This window comes from Streptopelia decaocto, assembly GCF_964273445.1.
Source record: "Streptopelia decaocto genome assembly, chromosome: 1".
Classification (NCBI taxonomy): domain Eukaryota; kingdom Metazoa; phylum Chordata; class Aves; order Columbiformes; family Columbidae; genus Streptopelia; species Streptopelia decaocto.
The window spans coordinates 87,281,779-87,307,560 of NC_138663.1; the positions used below are offsets into that span (position 1 = coordinate 87,281,779).

The following is a 25,782-nucleotide window of genomic DNA, read 5'->3' on the forward strand; positions in this document are numbered from 1 at the left end:
GGTGAGAAAGCAGCTGAGGCTTTTTTTTTTTTTCAGGTGCACAGTTTCTATGAGCGATCTAGATGCACGTTTTCCTTCTTAGCGGTCACTCAGCCTCAGTGGGCTCCATTCTAGCAACACTGCGGAGCTGGAATGTTGCCCTGAAGGACTGGCCAAGATTGTCACCAACACAGAGAAATCCTGTGTGGCACAGTGCTGACAATAGCTCTTTCTACAGCAGCTGCCCCCACCTTTTGTACAGGGCTCTGCAGCACATCGCTTGTGCCTGGCTGCTCAGTTACTTCGGGAGCTGCTGTGAGGCTGGCTGAACAAGACAGAGAAGCTGCAAGTAGCTTAAAGCTGCTTGTCTCTTCCCTCCTCAGCTGTGCCAACTTTACATCTTTAACACTTGGCACAGATGAGAACTAAGCTTGCCGTGATTAAATGCCTAGAAAGTGGAATAAATGGTTTTCAGGAATGGAAATAGATCTGAAGACTTACATTTTGTTCTCTAAATTTTACTTTCTATTTGGAGTACGAACATGCTCCCAATTAAAAACAGTTTCCATTGACTCTATGGAGAAATAGGATTTGATGACTTAGTGTAGGATCTGCTGATGAAAATGCTGATGTCATAAACCCACAATAATCTGCTGCTTTTATAATTTTGTGGTTAGAATTAAAACACACCTTCAAACAGTTTTTTTAAATCTAATTCTAAAATTTCACAGCTATGTAAAACACATTTCATTATTGTGTCTGACTTTAGTACGTTAGTATGGAATACAAAGAGTAAAAAGCTAGAAACATAGATCTTCTGACTTTTTTCTAACACAAATAAGTTTTTTAGATAACCAAAAAGTATGGCAAAATTTAGCTGCAGTGATGGACTAATATTCCTAACACACAATGCGTAATAATAGCCATGACTTACAAATGTGATCATCATCAAATTTTAAAATTTTGATTTAGTAAGCTTATATCAAGAGCTTCAATTCGTTAACAAAGTGGCTAATTTGAGCTACTTATACTACATAACGTCTCTCAGGTGTTACACGTCTCCAAACCCAACGGCCTCTTCAAATATCAATGAATAACACTTGGAAGATAAGATTAAGTTTAAACTGAAGTCTCACCTATTGGTATGAACTTCTTGAAACCAGACTACACTTCAAGTGACTGCCAGAGAAACAATTTGCTGCTCTGATCATAACAATTTTTTGAGACTCAGCTAAGGAAGTTACTTGCTGACCTCCATCCCAAAAGAATAAACTTCTTAAAACATTTTGTTTCTGAGAAAGTGTCAGTACCTAAAGCATGTCAGGTTTCTTTTGTCAAGTTATAGAAACTCCATTGGTCGGCAAATAGTCATGCATTTCAAAAGCACTTTAAAAAGCCACAGGCAAAAATAATCAAGGAACATATCAGGCTCATAACCACAATAATTTATTTCCTACCTGCAGCGAACTGCTTGCTTTTGCGAGGTGAACGGGGTTGACGCTGGTATGGATCACTTGATCCATATAGGTCAAGGGTTCCCATGCTGAGCAGCACCATCTTCTGCATAAAGTCCACAACAGCCAAACCATTACAGTTTCCAAATGCCACTCTGAGAAAAGAAATGTTCCTCAAAGGTATTAGTAGCATGTAATTAATTGGTGCAAGCAATAACTATTGTGCATTATTATGAATTCTGCATAAAAATTCTCTTCAGAAACCACTCAAAGGTTACTTTTATAATTCTTTAAGATTTGTAATTCTGAATTTATAAAATTGTTTCCAACTTGGCATTCCAGAAAGCAAACTGCCCACTTTAATTAACTTTCTATGCCAAACACATTGCAATAATGTCTAAATATAATTCTAGTAATACTGATGTAAGCTAAGACTGCAAATCTGGACATAGATCTTAAAAAGTGGCTATGCATATCTATAAAATACAAATATAAATTCAAATAAATTTACAATAAAAAATCTAAATATAAATGATAAGTGAAATATATTTGAGTTTATTTTGAAGATACCTAAATCTAAAAGATATTTATAAAATTTCATTCCAAGTGTATCAGCTTGGCTACATTACAGATTCCTACTAAATCAGCCTCTGTCCCTCTGAAATGCTTCCATAACTGACATTTTGATGCTGCTTTGAAACACGGGCAAGACCTCTCAAGAGGTGTGAGATTGCCTAAGATCCGAACTGCAGTCTTGTTATAAGGAAAAATAGATGGAACAATTAATTTATTTTGCTGCCTAGAAACTCCTTTTAGAAGCATTCTACCCTGATTTTGCTCTATTGCTACTACTGATTCCCTTCTGACACCAGCTTCAGAAAGAGGGAAGAAGTCGTAATGGACCAGCAGCACGTTCTGTTCTCCCATAAAAACACTTTCTGTTTATCCTTTCTCCCCAGCTTGGAAGGGGTGAGGAACTGAGGTGAGGAATTAGACAATATGTCTATCTAAGAAAAAGCAAGAGGCAAAAAGACACTAAACAAGTTTATATGTAAGACCTGGGAGAAGGTCTGAAGACCTTCCCATGGCAGAGGGAAACCTGTATATCTCAGCAGATAAAATCTCACTAAAGCATTAAACCTTTTAAAGATTCAATAGTAAAACAAATTCACAGAACATATGACTATCTACAGGATCCATATGCAAAACTCTTGTACTGCATTGTTGGAGACTTCATTTAAGCAGGACTATTATATACTGATGATTATTCTACAGAAGTCCCTCCTTTTCTATCAGCTGACTCTTCTTAATATAGCTCCAAAATATCTTAAAGGAGATATACAAATTTGTGTGTGGAAAAACAACAGGGAAAGAGAGAAGTAATGAGATGAAGAGGAAGCAGGCTAGATAAAAGATTTTTCTCTGTTGTACCTTTTCTTCCTCTGCTTCCATTATAAAAAGGAGGTCCCACATAGCAAATAGAAAAAGGGTGAAAATGAGGTGAGTTTTTCCTGTTTGTCAAACTGGCAAATTAAGGCACCATCTACAACAGTGGTTCAAATTCCAATGGTTGTTACTACACTATGTTTTCTACCCTTGACTTAACACTGACTTCAGTATCTATAGAAATGTTATGAACATAGTCTTTTTTTACCCATTGACTCTCCACTGGTCTGTAGCTTAAGCAGCTGCTAATACATGCCAGCTTAAAGTGTGTATAAATACACTTTTATTTAGCAATATTTTGCGCTTATGTGGAAAGATCATAACACACACACCGAGGAATAAACTCAATGTTTTATGAATGTAGAGCAATATCGGTTTCAGAATTTTCTCAAGTGTGTTTTGCTTAATATGAGAAAAAAGCATTTTTAGAGAGTTTCCTGGGACAAAATGGAACTCTGTCACATTTGCCAGAAGAGCATGCTGTGCAAAGTTTTACATGTCTTCATGTTTCTTGACACAAATTGACTGATAAAGAATAGTAAAAAATTATTTTGCTATTTGTTTTTGGTATTCTGGTACTTTGCTTTAAGGCATATGTTAATAGGTCTTGTCAGAGAAACTATTTTGAAGTAAAAAAAGATTACTAGTATAAAGTGTGACAGCAATTCCTGTGTTCATAAATCCCTGTGTTCTAGGTGGAGAAGAAAAATAAATGAATAAAACTAATCTGTCAATTTCATCTGTTGATGAATTAGGCAAAAACAATTATAGCCATCTGCATATTGAAAATGATGAATCTCAGATTTATTAATTCTGGAAAACATGTCAAAAGAAGAGCTAGTGACCATTTACTCTGGTCAACAAAACAACAAAATGGATCATTACTTCCTTGTCTGCATTTTTCTGAACTACTGTCAGTTCACAGACAAGCATCGAGATAATACTTTTTATCCCTAAAAAAAATACAAAAAACCCCCAGAAATTGCTCATTAATACTGTAATACTTCTGAGGAATGACAAGAAAATCTAAACAGACTTTATTATTATCAAGGCTTAAAATAAATTGCTAACATTCGAGTCTTTATAAAATCAAATACAAAAAAAGTACAATTTCTCTATTTTGAGTGATGAGTAGAATTAGTTGCTTGGAGATGTTCTGTTCTGTGGGTATCTTTCACAGAAATATCATAAAATCCTCCTCAGACATTTCTTGACAATTAATATGTACAATGGCTGAAAATTTTTACTGCATGGGCTTGTAATAAATTGTCAGAGAATGCTTTCATTCCAACAGAACACACTTTAAAATAAACTTATTATTTGTTTTTAACCTTGTAGATCTTCAGTTGTAATTGAAGCATTTTGTAAATTTTTCTTGTCTACTTCCATAACATACAGAAGTTTTTTGATGATTAATTTCAAAAGAAATAAAACAGGTGTTAATACTTCTAATTTGTAGCATGGTACTGTTAAAAGTAAATACATTAAATAAAGTGTCACAATGTCTGAAGTATTTTATATTTGCTGGGGATATTTTTTTTTTTTATATCTTTAATCGTGTTTGATGATTGCAGTAACATCACAGACACTTAAGTTCATATTATTTGTCATATATAGTTTCAGAAATCAAATAAATTTAAAGAAATATGCCTTTTTTGGCAGCTTTTGTAAGAGAGTTAAATTTAGGGTATTGGGCTTGTTTACTGATATCCGCATTTATTTGCAAAACACTCATGTACTTAGTATATGCTCTTTTAAAGGAAGCTGCCCTGTAAACTATTACTGCTCCTAGCAAAGGAAACGATGTAAAGCATTTGATTGAATCAGGTATGTTCAGGAAACCACTGTGAGTACTATGAGAACTGCAAGCTGTCAGAGTAGTTTACAAGTAAGAGAATGGTGTAATTATTCCTGAATTCAGATGCTGCCTTGAGGCCTGAGGCCTGCAAGGGAGCAAATTAGGCAAAACCCAACAATTTGCACAGATGACAAATGAGTCCGGCTACGGTAAAACAAAAGAAACTTATTGAGTTCATTAACAGGAAACTGTCTGGAAATTCAGGCCAAAGACCTGACAAAACAGCCCCCAAATAGCAATATTTTTGAACAAATGTAAAGGCTCTGCATGAAATTTCTGAAGTGTCTGAAGAGAGTCAACTGAAAGTCAGAATGAGTAAAACACCTAACGACCATTACAGCCTAAAATTTTTACTGGAGTACACCTTCCACAGCAAAAAACATTTTAACATATGTGGGTGACTCTGAGTGAGAGAAAACATTAAAAACTAGCAAATAAATTGAACCTGAGGAAAAAAATACACACAGATATGCTCACTTGCATTTCCATAAAGAATTTAGTATTTCAATGTTATTCATTTTTTAATTTCAAGTCTCTGGTTCTCTTGCAAACACAGATTAGCACAGACATAAAAATGCTGTTCCAGCTAAGATATGATGTCATGATAAATGACGTTTAACACTTAATCACATAACTATTTTCTATTAAATGTATTTCACCTTGGTGATCTTTTCGAAATAACTAAAAATTACAGATTTGAAGGGCATATAGATTTTATTTGAAAGGATGGACAAAATAATATGAGAAGATTCAGTCTTTTAAATGGGAATAGTAGAAATATTGGCAAGGATGGCAGTTTAACATCTCATATCACAATCTTTATATGAGTTCAAATAATTTTTCTCCAAGAATCTGGGTTATAGCACCTTTAGTTTATTCTTACTCTGACTTCAATTGCCTGTGGGAAACTTCAAAGTATAATTGGAAAATACATTATTTAGTCCAATAAACAATAAAGCAATGCAACTTTAATTTTGAGTTACTTACAGTCCATAAGCAGAGTTTACAGCAAGACTGGTAATCTGTTGCGGAGGCTCACCATCCACCCATACCAACTGAATAACAAGATCTGCTTGGTATCCAGGAGGCATTCGCACAGGTCGAGTCTTAACGCTAAGAAGAAAAGGTACAAAATAAGAACAAACAAACAGACAGACTGGGCCATGAATAATAACTACTTCTCTTCAAAAAATAATAGTGAAGCACAACCCCTTAATAAGCCCAGAGCAGTACCAGCACTTGCAGCATACTGTGCATGTACCTGCACGTTGAGACCAGGCATTCCAATCAGAAGAGGGACATTTTGGAGGAATTCCAGGTTTTGATTTTCATTTCTGTTGTAGAAACAAATCCCAAAACTTCAATATTCCCTACAAGAGAAACTCTGGAGCTGATATAGGTGGGGTTCAATATAAATAATTTTTGTTTAATCATTTTGCTTTGATTTTCCTTTTTCAGAATATTTTCTTATGCTTTATAATGCATACTTAGAAACCATCATGAATGATCAACTTGAATGGAAAACTTAAAATTCTTTCTTCTGAAACTTTGAAACAGGACATTTCTGTATTTTTTGAGCTTTCATGCTCTGAAGTAAATCACAACAGAAAAAGGCAAAGAGGCAAGAGAAGATATCTTTCTGTAGTGATCCTCACCGCTATATATTCAAAACTTCTGCACTTGATTCTATTTGTTCATCTAGTACAAACAAGTACTATTTTCTTCTTAGGAGTATAATTACCTAATATGTGATCTAGTCTTCATGAATGAATGAATGATTGCTACATAAATCTGATATGATTATTAACACCTTTTCATATTCTGTTACGGCAAGTTCAGTGACTTGCAAAGCAGGTAGTGAAGGTGCACATATCAAAGGGGAGTGCAAGAGCTGAACACTTACGTATGACCACTACATGTGTGTTCTTTACTGGTAGAACTTAATGTGATGATACACTGAAAGAAGATATTATGCAATACTAGCAATACTTTGAGGTAATCATATTATTCATTTGTACATTCACACTGTAGGTAGTATTATAATTTATACATAAAGCCTACTAGCCAATGCATTTTTACTGTAGAAATAAAAGGTGAGACTGCTTATATTGTGTCCCTCTTCACACATACATAATAAAGCAGTCTATCATGTAAAATCCTCTGTCCCTGTGAAAAATAGTACCAAAAGACCAAGAATCAGGAGAAGAAGGAGAGCAGCTAGTTAATATAGCCATATTGACAACACATTCTGAAGAACTGCAGTTTTTGGCACAAAATATTTCTTTCTGCTGTAAGCACGTCTCTATACATATATCTCTACCATAAATAAGCAGTATTATCCTGTGTACCGTATCTTACAGAAGAGATCTTCGATGACTCTGATGATGCAGACTGTCTCCTGAACATGACTATAATGTGACTCAGCAAGCTTTCCAAGCAGCCCTGGCCCATACACGTGAAAAGATGATGGATCAGATTGGAAAAGAATCCAACAAATTTCTGTTCAGAAGCAAGTAAGTAACCAAGCACTTCCCTCAAGAGAGGATATTCAAGCTTATAATTAAATAACCAGGGTTATCAGTTTTTTTGTAGCTACACTGACTGCATCTGTCGGGATGGAGGCCTTGGTGACAAAAAGGGCTACTGGCAATCTTGGAAAATTAAAGATAGATGCAGAAAACTGAAGTAAAATGAAGCAAAAGGTAACCATGGAATGACAACAGGGCAAAAGTTCTGAACAACACGACTCCATTAGCACATCTGACAATGTATAAAGCAAATAGATTCCTAATTTTGATAGAAATTATGAAGAACAGAAGACTGCACGATATGTGTCACATTTTCATGGTCTGATACAGAGCAGGAGAAAAGACTGGATATGGAAGTACCTTATGACCTCCTGCTTCCAATGCAGGTTCTCCATGGGCTGCAGGGTGACAACCTGCATCACCATGCTCCTCTCCATGGGCCGCAGAAGGGTCCCTGCTCTGATGCCAGGAGCACATCCTCCTCTTTCTCTCACCTTGCAGGGCTGTTTCTCACACTTTTTGTCGCTCCTCTCTCTCACAGCTGCTGTGCAGTGTTCTGCCCTTTCTTGCACAGGCTTTCTCAGAGATGCCACCATTTTGCCCATGGAGCTCAGCCGTGCACTGCGATGGGTGGGTTGGAGCCTACTGGAATGGCTGTGTCCGGCATGGGGCAGCCCCAGCAGCTCCTCACAGGGGCCGCCCTGCAGCCCCGCTGTCAGTGCCTGGGCATCTGCACCTGGTACAACATCTTTGATAACTGCCTTTTCAAAATTCATTTGCACCCTGTCTCAAATTGTTTAACAATGTCAGTTTATGCTGTATTGCTTGTATTTTTGCTGTAGAGGGTTCACTAACCTTGCCAAATCTTTTCCTTATTGTCCTGGCTTTGATGAAAACAAGACCAGTTTCTCTTTTAGCGAATTTTCCTTTCAGCTAAATTCTTCTAAGTAACTGCAGTTTTCCGAATTTGGCTGCATGTTTTTTCAGACACTGTCTGGAGCTAATAACGGTAGCAATGGTATGCAGAAGAGACCCAGGTTTAGACTTATTGCTATGGCAGACAAGGTTACTGATAAATTTGGCATGTCCCATAAATGAGACAGGTGTATTTGCAAGGAGGGGCGAACTGAACAGGTGACTGAAATTGACCAGCTAAGCCTTCCATCCCATACATGTCATACACCCTATAAAAGTGGGAGATCACAAGGGTCTCGCTCTCTTCGACCATGGCCGGCATCTGAAGAGGACCCTGCCTGTCATGCCTATGATCCGAGCCTTGGTTCCAGACACTGCAACCCTGAATCCAGCTTCAGTTTACTGCAGAGTCCAGCCCAGGGCTTTTGGGTACCTGCCCTGCAGCTGCTGGAGCAGCACCAGCTTCACCATGGGCAACGCTGTGCTATACCGGGAAATTCAAAATTGGTTTTGTATATTTTGTATTATTTTTTTTTTATTAACTGGTAGCATTAGTAAAGCATTTTTAACTTTTTCCAACTTGCAAGTGTCTCTCCCTTTTTCCTCCTACTACCTTTCCTTGGCAGGGGGTGCAGTTAACAGAGAGCATCTGCCAGGGTTTATTGTCGCCCTGCAGTAAACAGTGACACTTATTTACCACTTAATGAGGAAGGCATTCCTCATCTGTCTTTCTAAATGCATTTCCTTAACAGTGGCTTAGCACACTATTTCATCTGCCTGTCGCACTGTTCAGACCTCACATATCCATTTATCTGGAGCAGTAATCAGCCACTTGGCTCAGGAATAGGAATAACACGACAGCACAGTTCGACAAGCAGGATGCTTTTTTCTGCCCTCTTCTTCCTCTTTTCTGACCGTCCAGGACCAGCTGTGAGAACAGACCTCCAGGCCAGGGGTCTGGACCACCACCCTTCCCTTACATGCTCAGGGTTGCTGCAGTTGCAAGAGCAAAAAAGAAAGCTCTCAAGAGCCACAGTCTTGACCCAAACCAGAAAGGAATCTCATTGTGACAATATGTAAGTCAATAGTGGAGATGAACAGCACTATAACTGCCTGGTTAGAGACAAGAAGGCAATCACTTTCACCATCTTGCATCAGAAGCCTTCTTACCCATGGTTGTTGACAGTCTGCAACAGATACAGCAACATGCTACAACTCTAGCATGCCAAAAAATGATGTGATACAAAAAGCAGTGCTGGCAGTAGTTGGGATGAGGCTTCCTGAAGTGTGGGTTGACCAAGCCAGAGAAAGCACATGGTGTAGCAGGGTCGCACAAGACCCCTTGTTGGAACTAATACATGGTTATGTCAACCTGAAGAGAAGCAGCAGCAGAAACAGGAGCTGGTGCAAGTCAAGCATCAGCTGGTGTAGCTGGTAAAAGGGCTAAACAGTTTATTCTTAGATGTGTAGATGCCTTTCACAATCATAGAATCATTTAGGTTGGAAAAGACCTTTGAGATCATCAAGTCCCTAAGTGCCACATCTACACATATTTTAAACACCTCCAGGGATGGTGACTCAACTACATCCCTGGACAGCCTGTTCCAGTGCTTGACAATCCTGCAACTTTCTCAGGTCCTGCAGCTTCCTCAAACTCCCTAACCTTATCAGAGTATACCTATTATACATGAGGATATAGAGTTACATATCACAGCAGAATACATGAAGCATTTCAGGATGCGGAATGAGATCTTCACTTGGATCTCCAAGACATAAACATGTCCTCTACCCTTCATGACCCTGACCTGCTCCCAGCTTTTCCCCTCTCTGACTACAGAAGTACATAAGTTGTGTGGTAAGTTTTTGGTAGTGGGGGGTGGAGGACTGCAGGGGTGGCCTCTTTGGGGCTGCCATGTGCCAGACACAGCCCCATTCTAGCTGCTTCCAGCTGGCTCTGCCAGAGGCACACAGCAGGACATAGCTGAGCCCCTCAGCCAAGCTGGTGGCACCTCAGTGGATCTGATATCCACACTGCAGCCTGTGGAGGACCCTATGGTGGAGCAGGTGGGTATTTCCTGAAGGAACTGTGGCTTGTAGAGAGCCACACTGGAGCAGGCTTATCCTGAAGGACTGTACCCTGTGGGAGGTACACTATATGGAAAGAAAAGTGTGAGGGGGAAGGAGCAGCAAAGAGAAGCTGCTATGGACTGACCACAGCCACCATTCCCTATTCACCTGTGTGCTCCGGGTGGAGGAGCTGGGAATGATGGAATGAAGTTGGGGAAAAAAGGGGTACAGGTATTTCTATTTTTCTTTTTGTTTCTCATCATCCAACTCTATTTTAGTTGGCAATAAATTAAATGACTTTTCCCCAAGTTGAATCTGTTTTGTCTGTGACACTAACTGGTAAGTGATCTCCCTGTCTTTACCTCAGTCCACAACTTTTTCCATTTTCTTTTCTTCCCCTTACCCTGTTGAGGAGAGGGATTGAGAGAGGCTGGCAGCCAGTCAAGGACAACCCACCACAGCTGGCAATAGCTTTGTATTGTTGTTTTCTATTAAACCTTTGCTCAAAGTTTTGCACTTTCTTACGTGTTCTGCTGGCACTAAAGCTTTGCCCTTTCCTTTGTTCATCAGATACATATCCTTGAACATTACTGAAGTGATGCTATCCATAAGCTTAGTGAAGCCCTGGATAATCCAGAAGTATTAATGGTGAGAACAAAGGCACGAACATCTGTGAACACAAGCTGCTAAGGGAGAGGAGGTCTTTTGAGACTAGTGAAAACTGGAACTACCAACCAGACTTGCATACGATGAATATATATTCTTTTCAAACAAACTTCACAGCTAGCAGAAGCAAAATATTTTACACAAAGAGTCCTCCAGAGTAGCCTATGTAATGGGGCCCTTCCACTTCTTATCTCTATGGATAAACCTTTAGGAGGCATACTAGTGGCAGTGTTTCCACCTTGGATCCCACTTCCAGTTTTCAGCTCTCGCCCATAAAATGTTATAAAAATATAAAACAGGTGAAGGAGATTCAGGAAGTAAGACTATAGTTTAATGCCCTTTCTGCTGAACAGTCACACTTACCATCCATGTTTCGTAATGGATAATTGGTGATGGGGGGGAACACAAAAGTCAAGCGCACTGCTATGGCGAGTTCTAACAAATATCTGTTGAGGCAATGTGTTTATCCTTTTCTTCTTCTAAACAAACTACCATGAGACTGAAAATGGCTGCAGAATTAATTCTGATCTTCTAAAATACGTTTTTATTATGATATTGCTTTTCCAATGTGTTTTTAACAACATGCTGAAAATATTGGAGAACTTGAAGTGCTTTCTGAGTTTTCTTTCAGATTGTTGTTACCTGAGCAAAATAGCAAACACCTTCCTCCCTCTGTTTTTCACTGCAAATTTGAGAATCTTCTTTGGTAAGATGGATGTTATTTCACAGGTATTTTCTCTAAGCATCGAATAGTTGTTGTTGGTGAAACATCTTAAGACTGGAGTAAAATAGTTTCAGATTTCATGATTCAGTTTGCCATTCCCATGATCCTGTGACACCTTCCTCTTTAAGAATTTGAGCTATTTCCCTGGTTTCATGATCCATCTTGCTTGAACAGTAATGTTGATATTTAGTTCTTCTTCACCTTGTTTTGAATTGCTTTTTTTTTTTTTTGAAGTGTTTATACTATAAGCCTAAACAGACTGCAGTAGTATGCCCAGAAGGAATGTAGATATTTCACTGATTTTCTTGACATGTTCTTGTTACGCTACACTGAATTGGGTTGTTGTAAAGTTTCGTTTTTCTAGTTTTCTTCATGAGATAATCACAGACAGTTCTTTATCATTTTGGAGACACTGTCAAAACCCTTGAGTGACCTAATTTTGGGATGAAAATAAAAGTCTGGGAACAAAGACTTACATTCTGTGTACAGCTTTTTGATGGCAGTATTTACATCAAAAATACTTATCTGCATAATCACAAACGCATCCGTTTCTTATGTTATTATAGCTTTATATTTGATTATAAAATCTTCTGAAATAAGCAAGAACAGTATTTATTCCACACTGCTGCTTGCCTCCCTTGGTAAATTTTACTTTTGATTCCAGAAAAATGCCAAATTTTCATTACTTTAGCCTCTTCAACCACTTGCTTTCTAGTGCCTATTCACAGACATAAGCACATTCAGTCGTTATGACTTCTGATTACCAAAAATTATGTAATGTGGACTGCCACCCATTTGCTGTAATGAGGTTGAGAAGCAGATATGAAAAGAAACACAATGGATCCAAGATTAAAAGCTAGTCTGTATATAAAATTTTATGTGGATTATTAATATAGTTCAAGTTACACGTTCACCCCTCCATGTATAGATGACTGCAGCTTTACATTATTATCAATCTTAGATTCTGTACTGCTGCCTACCTGAATGACTTGCATATAAAATCAACAGCATCATCCAGGGCTCTACTAGGTTTACCGTGTTTCCAGAACTACTTTCATCTTATCGTCGTAATTCTGCTTGGAACAGAAGTTTTTTGACAGAAATGGAATGTGGAGCTGGTTAGGGTTTTGGGGAAAAGTGTGGATATTTATATGCCTTTCCCTATTGAAAAGGATAAGAGCGTACACAGTATAAATCTATATAAATGTAAGAGGGAGTATACCAGCAGTTCTAGTAGTATAATTACCTTGACAAGTAACTTCTCTGTCAAAATAAGTTTACATTTACTTAGTGTAAAATGGGACAAAAATCAGTTGGCTAGCTAAATGCAAGATTATCTGGAGTTAAGCAAACGCCTAAAAATTAAACAGCAGAACCTGCACTGGTTCATTACAGCTTTTCTGCCTTCAGGATGAACAATTCCTCTCCTCACCAGACCAAATCAAATGACAATCCCTTAAGGGAAAAATCTTAGCCACTAAAAGAATCAATCGCATTCTTGCCAATTTCAATGGCATAAATAGATTTCACTTTGGTATTTTTTTAATAACTTCTCTCTGAAGGTTTGTGTTAATGACTAACTGGTGTCTGAGGTTCAGCTGCCTGACCAAGGTGGACAAATGACCAGGATGACAAAAAATACTGTTAATTTTGCAAGAACAATGTCATGATTTTGCTTTTAAATGCTAATGCTGTTAGGAGCTCAACAGCCCAAAGTATCTGCAAAGTCAGGCAACGTTCATTTCAGCTGCTTCTGAAATAATTGAGACATTTAAAATATTTAATCATAATTAGACTGAAATAATAATGAATTCACTAAAATCAGAGCAACCATTATCAGCAGTGCACTATAATTGCTGGGAAATTACCATTTATGAAGTTTTGTACAGAATTCTGTTGTGAAACTATCCAAACCCATAATTTATCTGCCTATTAGTAAGAATATATTAATCTACTCTGAACAGTGGCAATGTGTACTCTGGCAGAAAACAATTTGCTTCTTTCTAAACATATATACACTTCCACACAGTGCAACTGTTTCATAATTGTATATTTTAAAGACTGTTTCATGAGTATGAACAGTTTCCATCCCTTACATACCACAAAATGTATATACTTCTTTCACAAAAAAATATTTTAGTGTTATACTAATTAATCAAGGAGGGAAAGCTTTGCACATGTCTGCTTTATGGAAGTCTCTTTGTGAATTAAAAAAAAAGTTCCTCAGTAATTCCTTAATTTATTCTGTGGTGCTTGTATTCCACTCAAAACTGTGGGTATGAGATCAAGATTTACTCCTAAATCATACTGTAAAACACAGTCAAATCTTTACTGTAACAGCTTATCTTCTCCATATTTAACTTATATTCTTTTAAAATCCCTTGTTAATTATTTTGCCTCAGGTTTTTTTTGTTTGTTCCATATTCTGCTTTCTTCTCATTTTGTTTTGCATATATACAATTAACCTCTTTTTCTTGAGTTAACTGATAATATAACAGATAGGAATGCTTTTTAGAAAGATAAATCTTTGAACAATGACATAGACTTACCTAAGACATGGGATGCTATCCTTCATTGTTCCTTCACATGCCACAGTGTTGGTACTGCCTGAAAGGCTCTTTAAAGAAGGAAGTTGGGAGGAGGCATCTGGAAATGGAGGAATTATTTCCGGTTCAGGAGTAATGATATCTTCTACTTCATACTGAAGCCGTACCTCTAATGACTTAAATAAATAAAAAGCTAAGTTATAATTTAATAAAGAAAGCTGCTGAAAATTCTGTTACTTTCAAATAAATATCAATAAGCCTTTTTTAAAAAATACCCCCCCCGCACACTTATCATTATCCGTTGCAGGCAAAGAAGACTATCATTTGTTATTTGTACAACCTAACAGCAACATAAGATAGGAACTAGTCATCTACCCTATGCTGATAGAAAGATATATAGTTATGTTCTTCCAGTGCTGACTTTGGTTCAACCCTTTTATTGTAAACAAAAGGCAAGAATACAACTTTCCAGAATTTATTATGAAAAGATAAGTTAATCACTCTTCCAAATAAATAATTTTTCAGCATAAGGTGGCGTCATTCAGTAAAAATGTCATGAAAATTTTCTGCCTATTGCTGTTATAATTTTTCCTAAGCAAATTCATTAGAAGAACAATCATCAACTCTGCTTCCCGTTTACTACTACAACACAGTCTCTACAAGACAGGTTCTAGCCAGTATGCAGAAATTGACAACATGGGTAGGACAGGTGAACAAACTTCATTTGTCCATAGGTGGGGGTCAGGAAACCAGAGATTACAGCACAGATAGTTCCATGTTCCTTAGACTGAACATGAGCCTGGCAGATTCTAGAAAGCCAAGTTCAAACCAGTTGCCTTTTGCTTTCCTTCTGGGCTCTATAGATAGGGAAAAGAAGACCCACCAGGCCCAAATACCTTCCTATTATTTCCACTAATTCAGGAAACCTGACTTGAAAACACAGGGGAAACCAGAGAGGGAGCTCAAATCTATAGAATTAATCATGTCAAAGCACTACAGTAAATATTGGGCAATTCTTTCTACCTCATGAATTGCTCTGGGAGATCTCTGTTTTGAAGAGAATAAAAACTCTCAAAGAGATAAGGTCTTGGGACAGCTGAATAGTACTTTGTAGTGATCAGAAATAATTGCAGAGGTAGACACTGCAAACTCCATCTTAGTGATTTCTCACTGAGACATCATCTGTACCAGAATGGAGGTGACAGTATTAAGAAAATACCTAAGTTTTATGACAATTGGGAGACAAAGATCAGTACTGAAGGCTCTCTTATTTCTCAGCCATTGTGCTAAAACACACAAGATTTCAGAAAGAAGAAATTCTGCTCAACCAGGAGAGAAAGGGTCCTTTCTAAAAATTTCACTTTTGTTTTCTTGTAAAATCCATGGATATTTTTAAGTGAATCAGCTAAAGAAACCTACAGATAACATTTGCCTTCAAAGACTAATAAGTGAACTATTTTGCTTGGGAAAATCTAATATCCTGGAAGTAATTGCTGCTGACCAACACAATTTATAATGCTGTTTAATCTTAATGCAGGACCAGAGTTACTGTTGAAGAGTATGTTCTTCTGCTTGCCCTGTTAGAAGTGCATCATTCTTCTTCTGATGTTTTCCTTTGTGTCTTCCTTTTTCTACTAAAGTTCATTTTGTTAAGTTCTAGCTATTGTCCATTTGCAGAGAGAAGGAAAAATTTAGGCTAATAACATGACTGAGATTTTTTTTATGTTTTGGTGCCTCCTTTGTCTGGACCTTAGAAGGGGTAAAGACCTGTTATATCAATTTATTTTGACACATGGTGAAGATCTTTTTGGAGGATTCCATCACTAGGTTCATTGACTCTCCTTTCTACATTCAAACTAGCGTAAATATTTTTTTCTATGGTTCTTCTCAAGGGCTTTGAAGAGAAGTTTTGCTGAGGAAAGACTGATCACTGAGAAAGTGATCATGTTTAACGGATACCTAGATATCCTTTTGAGACAGGATGGAGTAGATTCAGATAAGAAAACAACAACAGCAAATGCTTTTTACATAACTGCATGGCAATGACACCAAGGTTGGATATGAAGCATAATTTGTCTCAGGCATGCTACTTGGCTCCAGAATCTGCTACGGAATGATGCAAATAATACTTCTATTGAGGAAATTCCAGGCACAGTCTATGCCTCTAAGGCATATTCAGCAGCAGACTTCCCTGCTACATAGAGAAACCTCTGAGTAGCCTCCATGCTTCCCATTTACCACTGCAATGACATTAAAAGACTGATGTCAGGCAGTGAAATCAACATGGGGTCCTTAAAATACTGAGAATTATAGATTGAACTCAAAGTGAGTTCAGGCTGGCTGCTAAAGAAGGAAACACACTAAATGCCAGAACTTGGGCTCACCTCAGGCAGCAAATAAATCCTGAGACTGACCAGCTCAGTTTCAGTATAGACATATCCAGACAGCCTAAAGTCAGGTACATATTCTAAAAAAGACTCCTATACTTTTTATTTAACCCACCACCACCATTTAAGAGTGAGGACTTGAATGCTTGCAGCAAAAATATAGAAACCAAGAGATGAGGCCCACCTCAGGGAAGCACAAAACCCAGGAGAACTCAGTTATTATGCCACCAAGATTAGATAATATTAAAGCAACTCTTCAGAGAACAATTCCTCATATAAATGCTTCTTAATTACAGATGAAATCTGAGAAACTGTTAAATTGCACACATTATAACACTTCAGAAAATACCAGTTCTGATGCAATTCAGCCACAAAAGACATAAAAAGAAATAAATTAAATGATAGGTAATAAAATATAAGGTGTATTTACTATGAACAATGTAAGAATACTGAAAAGTAGGAATTTTAGCGGCTTTATAAATGAGCTGGTCAGTAAGGTGAAATTACTGCTCATTAGTTTTAAAACTTTCCTGAAAGGATCTGTTCAGCTACCTTAATAATTTCCTCCAGGGGAAAAAATGAGAGGAAAACAACAGAACAGCTATAGGTACTGAATTTCCTTACCAGATGGCATATGGCTACAGGCCAAAAACAACACATGTTTTTGCCAGGCTAGAACTATGGACTTTCTAAAGTATATGAAATTAGTGTGAAAAGGAAAAGAACTGTAATTGGGGAAGGTGGAAAATGAAAGGGAAATTTTGGGTCAGCCCCTGAGGTTTGTTGAGAATTGGCAGATGCAAAGAAATACTTTCTGGCAAGAGAGTGCATGGAGTTGCAAATTGTTCTCCAGCACCAGAGAATGGCAAGCCTGAAGGAGAGGCAGTTATGTTTAGTTTGGCTTTGCTTTAAGAGTAGTCTCTTAAACAACTTCTTAGACTTAAGAAAGGATATTTTATATTCTAAATGTTGTTCAGCCACACCATTAGCAGTGCTTGTGGCTCCTGTGCAAAAATGCAAGGTTTAAACCAAAGTCAGACTTGCTGTACAACAATAAGTACCAGCTGACCACAGTGCAGTTAAAAGAACATGGACTGTATGATTCTACCTCAAATAAGGTGACTGCTTAAGACATGAAGACAAAAACAATGAGTATTTGAACAGGATTAAACAACAGAAAGCTTAGGAAAATATCAAGTGCTTAGCCACAAATAACCTGGCATTTCATTTAATGCCCGTTTTTAGGGAAATGAAGTCAGCATAAGCCAGAAAAAAAAAAAAAATCAACTCTATTTTGTTCAAGCCAGTAATAATTTTCAGTCCCCTTGTGGTACAAACACTACGATCATAAATTAAAGAGATGAAAAACTTGAGTTAAAGAGAGTATTGTGATGTACATACACAATGCAGATTATCTGATAAAAACATACAGCAGACGGTATTTTTAAAGCAGGTAAGTACAACAGAGATTTAATATACTGTAAAGTTTAAAAACAAACTATGTCTGAAATCTGTACTGTATGTTACTATTAAAGCAAAAAAGTGGAAAGTTGGCTCCTAAAAGTCAGTTATATTTTTGTCACTTACTGAGTAGGATCGAGATTTCACCCAAAAGGTTTTAAATGGAATTTCCTTAAGCCTATATTTACACAACTTTATTTTTTTTCCAAGTATATGAGCACAGACACAGCAAGCTGATTGAATTTCTAAATTTTGTTCTTTTATATGAGAGAAATTTTGAAGGACTTACTGAAATTTCAGTATTCACTTCATGTTTGCTGAACCTGTAAACGATCACATACGCAGAAACTCCTGCCACACAGAAAATTCGGCTTTCAGGACACCAGTACATCATCTGAACAGCAAATGGATCTTCTTCTACAATCTCAGCTGTTGCTTTTCCTTCTCCTGTTTTCTGTTTTTCAAAGACCTTTGATGTTTTTAATTTGTACAACATCTGTAGAGTAACTGGAATATATTAAAACATACAAAAAATACTGACTAACATTAAGCAAATCAGTTACAAAATTCTTCATTTCCCATTTCCTTTTCAGTTGTGCCATAACAAAGAATCGTATGAAGGCCTGGAGGAGAAGAAGATGCCCTTAGTCCCAGTGGCAAATCTAGAGTGTCATGTCAAATCAGATGTCATGGGCCCATGTATAAGAATTACAGAATCATAGGGCACAAGTACAAGGGGAGACTCTCTGTGCTTTTGTGAATTACTAGATACCATCTGCACAAGGGCAAATAAAAACCAGCAATGGCTTTTGAGCAAAGATACAATTGGAACCTGCTTCAGTGGCTTAGCAATCCCCTGTCTCCCACAAATCTGTGCTTTCAGAAACAAAATTACACAATTAAAACATGTCTAAAAGCAAAGTGTTTTGTGCTTTCAAATACCGGTAGGATACTATGTTTGCTATGAAATCTCAAATGAAATTTGAACTCTATTAATAAAGTTAAGACCTTGGAAATAATGAACCTGTGCAATAATTAAAACCTTGCAAATAAAAAGCACCAAGTATGGTACCGGTAACACAGTACATGCCCTGGAAAGCAGGACTAAGACCAGGACATCAGAGGTGCACTTAAGAAGTTCCATTGTGAATCTTCATGAGCATCTAAGCTTTTACTTCTAAGAAAAAATCCTATTTTAGCATATGCACACTGGTTAGTGGGTGATGTTTATATTCCCTGTGAGAAGTTTTTTCCTTTCCCCATTCCTGCCAGAATTACAGAGCAACTGACTTGCACACTGGTCCCTGCCCACTGTCTATGCTAAATGCTTTGGGATCTTGCAAGTCTGTATTGTTTCACCCTGACTTTAATGCCTGTATTCGCACATTCTTGTCAAAAGCATAAGTATGTAATCAAATATGCCTTAGAGAAGATCTAATGCTTCACACTACTCTAAATAAAAGTCATTATCCTATATATATATATATATATATTTTTTTTTTTTTTAATATATTAAGGCTCTCTCAAGCTTCTGTCTTTGCAGATAAACTCCTGTTGATCTCGTTAGATTTTTTTTCTTTTTGGTGTTCACCATAATTTGAAAATGCTGGAAGATGTATACTATAAACAGCATGTATCTGTTTTCCTCCATTTCCAAACAGACAAATTAGAAAAAAACTCAAATCCTAGTCAGGTTCACTTGACACGCCTATGTAAAATTCCTTTGTGACATGAGGCTTTGGAAATCCTTATTTTGTACTTTTCCATCCTGATGAGTGAAAAATACTTGGTACTAAGCAGAAAGAGAACTACCTGACCAATTAATCAGATTTAGCCGACATTAAATTTTGTAAACATTCCCTATACTTGGCTGGACTTGGTAGCAGTATTAATCATTACAATGCTGGGGCACAACAAGGAAGCAGCAGGCAGTTTAGGTATCTCATACTCTATGTATAAGATACATACAACTACATACTGGTTATTAGGATCAAAGTAAATTTATCTATGTCTCATATTTGATACAGAAGTATCAGAGTATTTCACACTCTTATGTAAGAAACTGATACCTCAATACTTTCAGATATTCTACCCAGACATCCCTGTACCACAGAAGAGACAGAATACAAGGCAATTCTGCTGCAACGTTTTTGAAACACAAAATACTGGAACCAGAATAGTTTAACTTCCCACCAAAATGTATGTATATTTTTAATAAATACCATATATATTTTTTGTAGGGAAAAGTACTGCTTTTTGATATGTGAAGTTATAGCTAGAATGTATGGAACAAATGCTTTCTAAAGCTTTTTCCTGCTAAGATGAATGGAAATGCTTCCCAATTATTTCCTGGAACTTGACACTGGACAAGAAAAGATTTAGGTGTTCTCCACCCTCACCAGATTAGACATGCATTAAGGTGTGTTATTGTATTTTAATATTTTATTTTTACTTAGCTGTAAAAACTATGTCGTGCTCAGAATAGAAGAGACGTGACAACTGGAGCTGAATATTAGATCTAATTAGACCTATTTATACATACAACAAGCAATTTTTTAATCAACATTTCATCCTTCAAAGGCTTTGGTATGCTGGATCTGGAGTTTTATTCCTCTTACAGACTTTCACTGTTTTCTACCGAATATATCTCATTAGCAGTGGTTTTTTTTCCCCTAATTTAATAAAATTTTGCTTAATTTCACTTCATTATTCCTAATTATATCATTCCAAGTATTACTACTCATACTGTTAAATATCAAGTTTTATATATATATGCGTGTGTGTGTGTGTGTGTGAGTGATTTGTCAGCATTATATAAAAAGGAACTTTAGAAACTTACTGGCAGAAGCATCCCAAAACTTTACTGATCCATCTGCATGGCTTAAAAAAATATAAAAATTAAATATGTTAAAACAAGATGCAATTCTAAAATATCTTCTACTTTTAGTGAGTGCTAAATATAAGCAGAAAAACTGTATTTTGTTCCTGTGGTAACTCTCCATACCTTACTGACAATATATAATAATAGATGTATATCTTAACTATAAGAAAATATTTTGTTATTAGCTTGATTAGGTTAATAATATACTTTTTCATGCATTTCCTACAGACAAGTAAGCCCGCTATGAATTTTAAGAATGCAACAGCAAGAAATTAACTCCCATACTAATAGCAAGTTTAAGAACTGGCTTTGCAGTGGGCCAGCATCAACTCTATGCACTCTGAAAATGCCATGTGTAATAAACTTTGAAAAGACAGAGGGTAACTTCATTTTGCTTAATACCTTACAGCTGTCTTCTTTTTATTAACATAAGATCATCCTTGAAGTAAAGCTGGAGAAAGGTGACATTTCTGTCTAATATGAGAATAATCCCTTCATTGCCTTATTGGTACTACTGCACACATCATAATCTTATTTTTTAAAAACGGGTGTTAAGTATCATTGAAAAGAACAATTTATCAAATATATTGCTATCATCAGCATGGCTGAGACCAGAAGGAAACACAGATTCCACCATAGCTGAATAGCTTCTGTTTTACAGCACGGCCCCTTGAAAATCAGGCGTTGCTCATGGGGCTTCTACTGCAACCTGAGCCCTTCTGTCTCCCCACTCACAAACTAAAAATCACTCCAGTGCAACACACACTCCCTAAGTTTGGGGTATTAAAATGAATCCCCAAACTGTCCCCATATACAAAGTCTTCAGAAGGCCAGAGGACAGCAGCTACAGAAGAATAGCTGCTCCCCTCTTTAATACTATTATCTATGCCCTTCAAGGCCAAAATATTATTTTGCAATAGATTCTCCTTTTCAAAGACCCAAACATCATGAGTACAGACACTTGCTGTTTATCATGGGGGCCTCAGATGGTAATTCCTGTTGGTAGTTCATCCCTGAGTACAAAGTTCTGTTTTCTACAGCAAATGGGAATTTCTGTGCTGACAAGTAAAAAACCTATATACCTCAAAGGAAGAGGCCAGGATATGCATACTCTGTGAAGGGTCAACTCTTATCTATAGCCAACCCACAAACTAAAGCTGTAGAAACTAATGTTTTAAAAGTACCAATCCTCAGTTTCATTCTCACCCTGTAATGATGATTTCGGGATATGTCTGAGCTCCAAGGTTCCATGCTCCACCGCTGATAGGCCACTCCTAAACAAACAACAAGAGCACAGAGATCATAACTAATTCTGATGAATCTTGCTTGGTTTATTTTTAAACTCAAGAGTAGACAACATTTTCTTCCAAAAGCAATACAACTCATAATAGGAACAAAAATGCATAGCATTCAAGACTTTTAAAGCTCATTAACATTTTTATATTATCAATTAAGGCTTTTGAAACTTAATAACATTTTTATGTTATCAATTAAAGTTCTATGTTTTTAAAATATTTCTTTACAGCTAACACTGAACTATCCAAAATAGGTGCTAGAGGAAGGAGTAAAAAACAGCTCAGCTACTCTTTTCAGATTGCTTGACTCTTGGAGTTTCTATAGGACACTGAATCGATCGAGAATCTATTTTGAGGATGAAGATTACTAAAGAAGCTGGGTCAGAAACAAATGTCTGAGCATGATGCCATGAGGTATCAGATAAGGCAATGCAACTTTTACAGATGAAATAATCATCTCTTCTCTGCCTTTTGTTACTAGTAGCAAGATTCTCTTCCTTGGTTTAGGCTGGTAGAGAGGAATGCTGGTCTGTGCCTACAGGTTGACAGGTACGGACACAAGGTACAGGATGTGGAGGATGACATCTGTGCAGGGTGGGTGAGGATGTGTGCAGAGGATGAGTGGGTGGGAAAAAATCCTGGGAGCACAAACTGGTTACGTGGATCCATGGAGTGGATGCTTGTGGGTACAGAAATGGGTGAGTGGCAAATGAGTGGGTACCTATGTTCAGAGTGGATATTTGTATATGCACAAATAAAGCAAGCACACAAGACTGCATGCAATGAATACAGGTAGGCAGTGTAAAGTTTGGGAAACAATGTATATGAGTTAAGGATAGAAAAGCAGAAAAATTCAAATGAGAGAAAAAGAATATTTTCTGAAGTACTTTGCTGAATGAAGATCCAAAGTAAGCAGACAGGGCCCAGCTTCTCAGTTCATGGAAAACAAGGCAATTCCAAGGAGAATACTTCTTTTAATATGCGTAGAAAACTGTTGATGTCTGATTAGTTTACCCAATGTTTTTTCTAATTTATTCTGATGGATTAGTTCTAGTCAAAACATAAACCAGATTAATGCTTAAAATGTTATAAAATGTTATACTGCATTTCCTCTTTTTATTTCTGCATCTTGTCCTATTCTAAAACCATTATGTAAAGACTCTGGTAGCTCAGTAAAATAATTATTAATATCCCTATTTAATAAAAATTCCACAGACACGTTGTCAACCCACAATTTTCACTGATGCTCTTCCACTAACTTCTTTCAGTTGTAATGTTTTCACTTTTTTTCTTTGATAGAAGTAACATATCCACGTAAATTTGAGTTGTACACTGATGGCTTTCCTTTAACTCAATTTGATCCGGCATAACTCCAGCAGCCTAACAATTAAGTCATATAGAATGGTCATTAATGGCCGTACTTAAGTGATGGTGTTTCTAAGGGATAAATACCAGGTTGAAAGCACACTGCTAAGCTGCTGGTTGGGCCGACTTGCAAGTGATTATTAAATAAGTAAAATTAAAGCCATTTGGTAAGATGTTACAAAAACATAGGTTGCACATCCACTTTCTTTGTTTAAAAAAAAAAAAACCCAAATTAGTTTTGTTTACCTTATTGCTATATCCTTGTTTTTTATGTTTTGCTCCTACAGAATAGAGTACAGGAATCAAGTCTGGAGGACAGTCCGCAAAATATTCTGTGCAGGTAACAGGTGACTCATGAATGTCAATAGGATATGGATTTTCAAAGATTGGAAAACTAGTTAAAGAAGACAATTTATTAGAAGCACTGTGATACACTGAATGATAGCAGAAAATATATTCTTATATTAAAATGTATAACAAAATCTAAGTAAAATAAATACTAATAAAGTACATTTCCCCTTATTTATTCAAACATATGTGTTGGTTTTAATGTCAATAATAATGTGTAGTTACTCAAATAAAGATATAAAAAATTCGCAGCTGTGACAAGAATGCTCTTGTAATGTAAATATCCATTCACATGAAGAGTTTCTAAGGCTAATAGGACTACTTGAGTGAACAAGGATTAGGAACTATTTTTTCCCAGCATCTCAAAATCTTATTTATACAGAAGATAAACGTTCTCTAGAAGCTTCAGGTTCATGGATATGATATATGCTATGACCTAACAATGCCTTGTACAGCTATGGATTTTACACTGAGCAGCTCAGCTTACTGGGTTGGTAGAGTACTGATTCTACAATGAGCAACTACAATAACAGATGAAGTAGATTGCAATTTATTTCTTGCTTCCATCAGTTTGGACGGTCTGATAAGAAGGAAGGCCTCACTTCTGGCAGATTAGACAATGTTATTTACAATTCAAAAATGTAGGAAATTTACTTCTGATTTCAGTTACATTTTACATGGCTGAGATAATTTGAATTCTTCTTGAAAGTGAGATCAGAATATGATTAACTTAAAATGTTTCAAGACATTAAGGGCAAAATCTGTTCCTAGTTATACCAGTGTGAATGTGGATGTACATTACTGGTAGTGTTGGAGGTAGAAAAAAATAAATAAGAATTGGATGCTACATTATGTGATGCATAGTTCCCCTTTGATAAGAACATTGATTCTGATGTGAAAGAACTATTTGTCATTTAAACAAGCAACTGGATCATGAAATAATCTCTTAGATCCACTATCAATGCCACTATTTATTAAGACACTTGAGTAAATATATAAGTGGTAGTCTCTGCAGAGTCTAGTGAAGTCAGGCATGCATATAAGTAGTAGTCAAATCTGGTTTCCAAAACACATGTCCAAGTCATAATTCGGCATGTGACCAAGTATTACTTAACTTTGATGTTAAGTGAATGTTTGATGGCAGATATAGATTTATTCCCAAACTTAAGAACAAATACCATCATAAGTTCCTGTTGATTAACAGCTCTTAGCGTGGAGGTAAACATACAGAGTGAATTATTACCAAGAGCGAATTATTTTGGATAGTAAAATGACATTGCATGATAACATTTGGATTTTTATCATCATTTGCTGGACAGTTAAGATATACAAATAACTTCATGTAAGACTTTATACTTACTTGCTTTGTGTCAGGTCAACTACAATGAGATCTTTTTCCAAAAGCACAACTACAGCATAGGGTTCTTGAAATTCTGTAAGCAAGGAATCAAGCATAGAAGACATGGAGTTCTCCTGCTAGTTGTTTTAAACAAGCAAGTCATATTTATGTTCTCTAAATGCTCACAGTATATTAAACTAAAGTTTTGAGGTACAAATCCTAGACATATCCACAAACTAACACATCTGCAAGCTAGAGCCAGACAGGAACTGAGAAATTTTTTCTGGGCAGTATTGCTGATCAACATACATAGCAGAAATAGAATTGGCATATTATATGTAGTATGCCAGCATTATGTTATATTGAAAGAAATAGAATATGAATAAGTAGTTGTGTGTATTACTGCATTGGTGAATCCAATTATTATACAGAGAATGTGTTTTTGCTTCCCAGTAGTGATAGTTCTACTGTGTCCAGCTGTTCTTCAAAAAGAGATTGTGAACACTTGGTCCAATCCACCTGA

General features: G+C 36.7%; 1 protein-coding gene across 2 annotated transcripts in view; it reads right to left on the bottom strand.

Annotated features, from left to right (window-relative positions):
* Positions 1–25,782, bottom strand: part of STXBP5L (syntaxin binding protein 5L) — a gene marked incomplete at both ends in the record, with an annotated part of 197,798 nt that overhangs the window by 50,284 nt on the left and 121,732 nt on the right. For both annotated transcript variants that reach the window (XM_082043568.1, XM_082043567.1), the window contains 8 exons: positions 1,437–1,588; positions 5,725–5,850; positions 14,187–14,359; positions 18,321–18,538; positions 20,871–20,911; positions 22,119–22,186; positions 23,819–23,966; positions 25,281–25,353. In XM_082043568.1, coding sequence (XP_081899694.1) covers positions 1,437–1,588; positions 5,725–5,850; positions 14,187–14,359; positions 18,321–18,538; positions 20,871–20,911; positions 22,119–22,186; positions 23,819–23,966; positions 25,281–25,353 — 999 coding nt within the window. The remainder of the gene's footprint in view (positions 1–1,436; positions 1,589–5,724; positions 5,851–14,186; positions 14,360–18,320; positions 18,539–20,870; positions 20,912–22,118; positions 22,187–23,818; positions 23,967–25,280; positions 25,354–25,782) is intronic.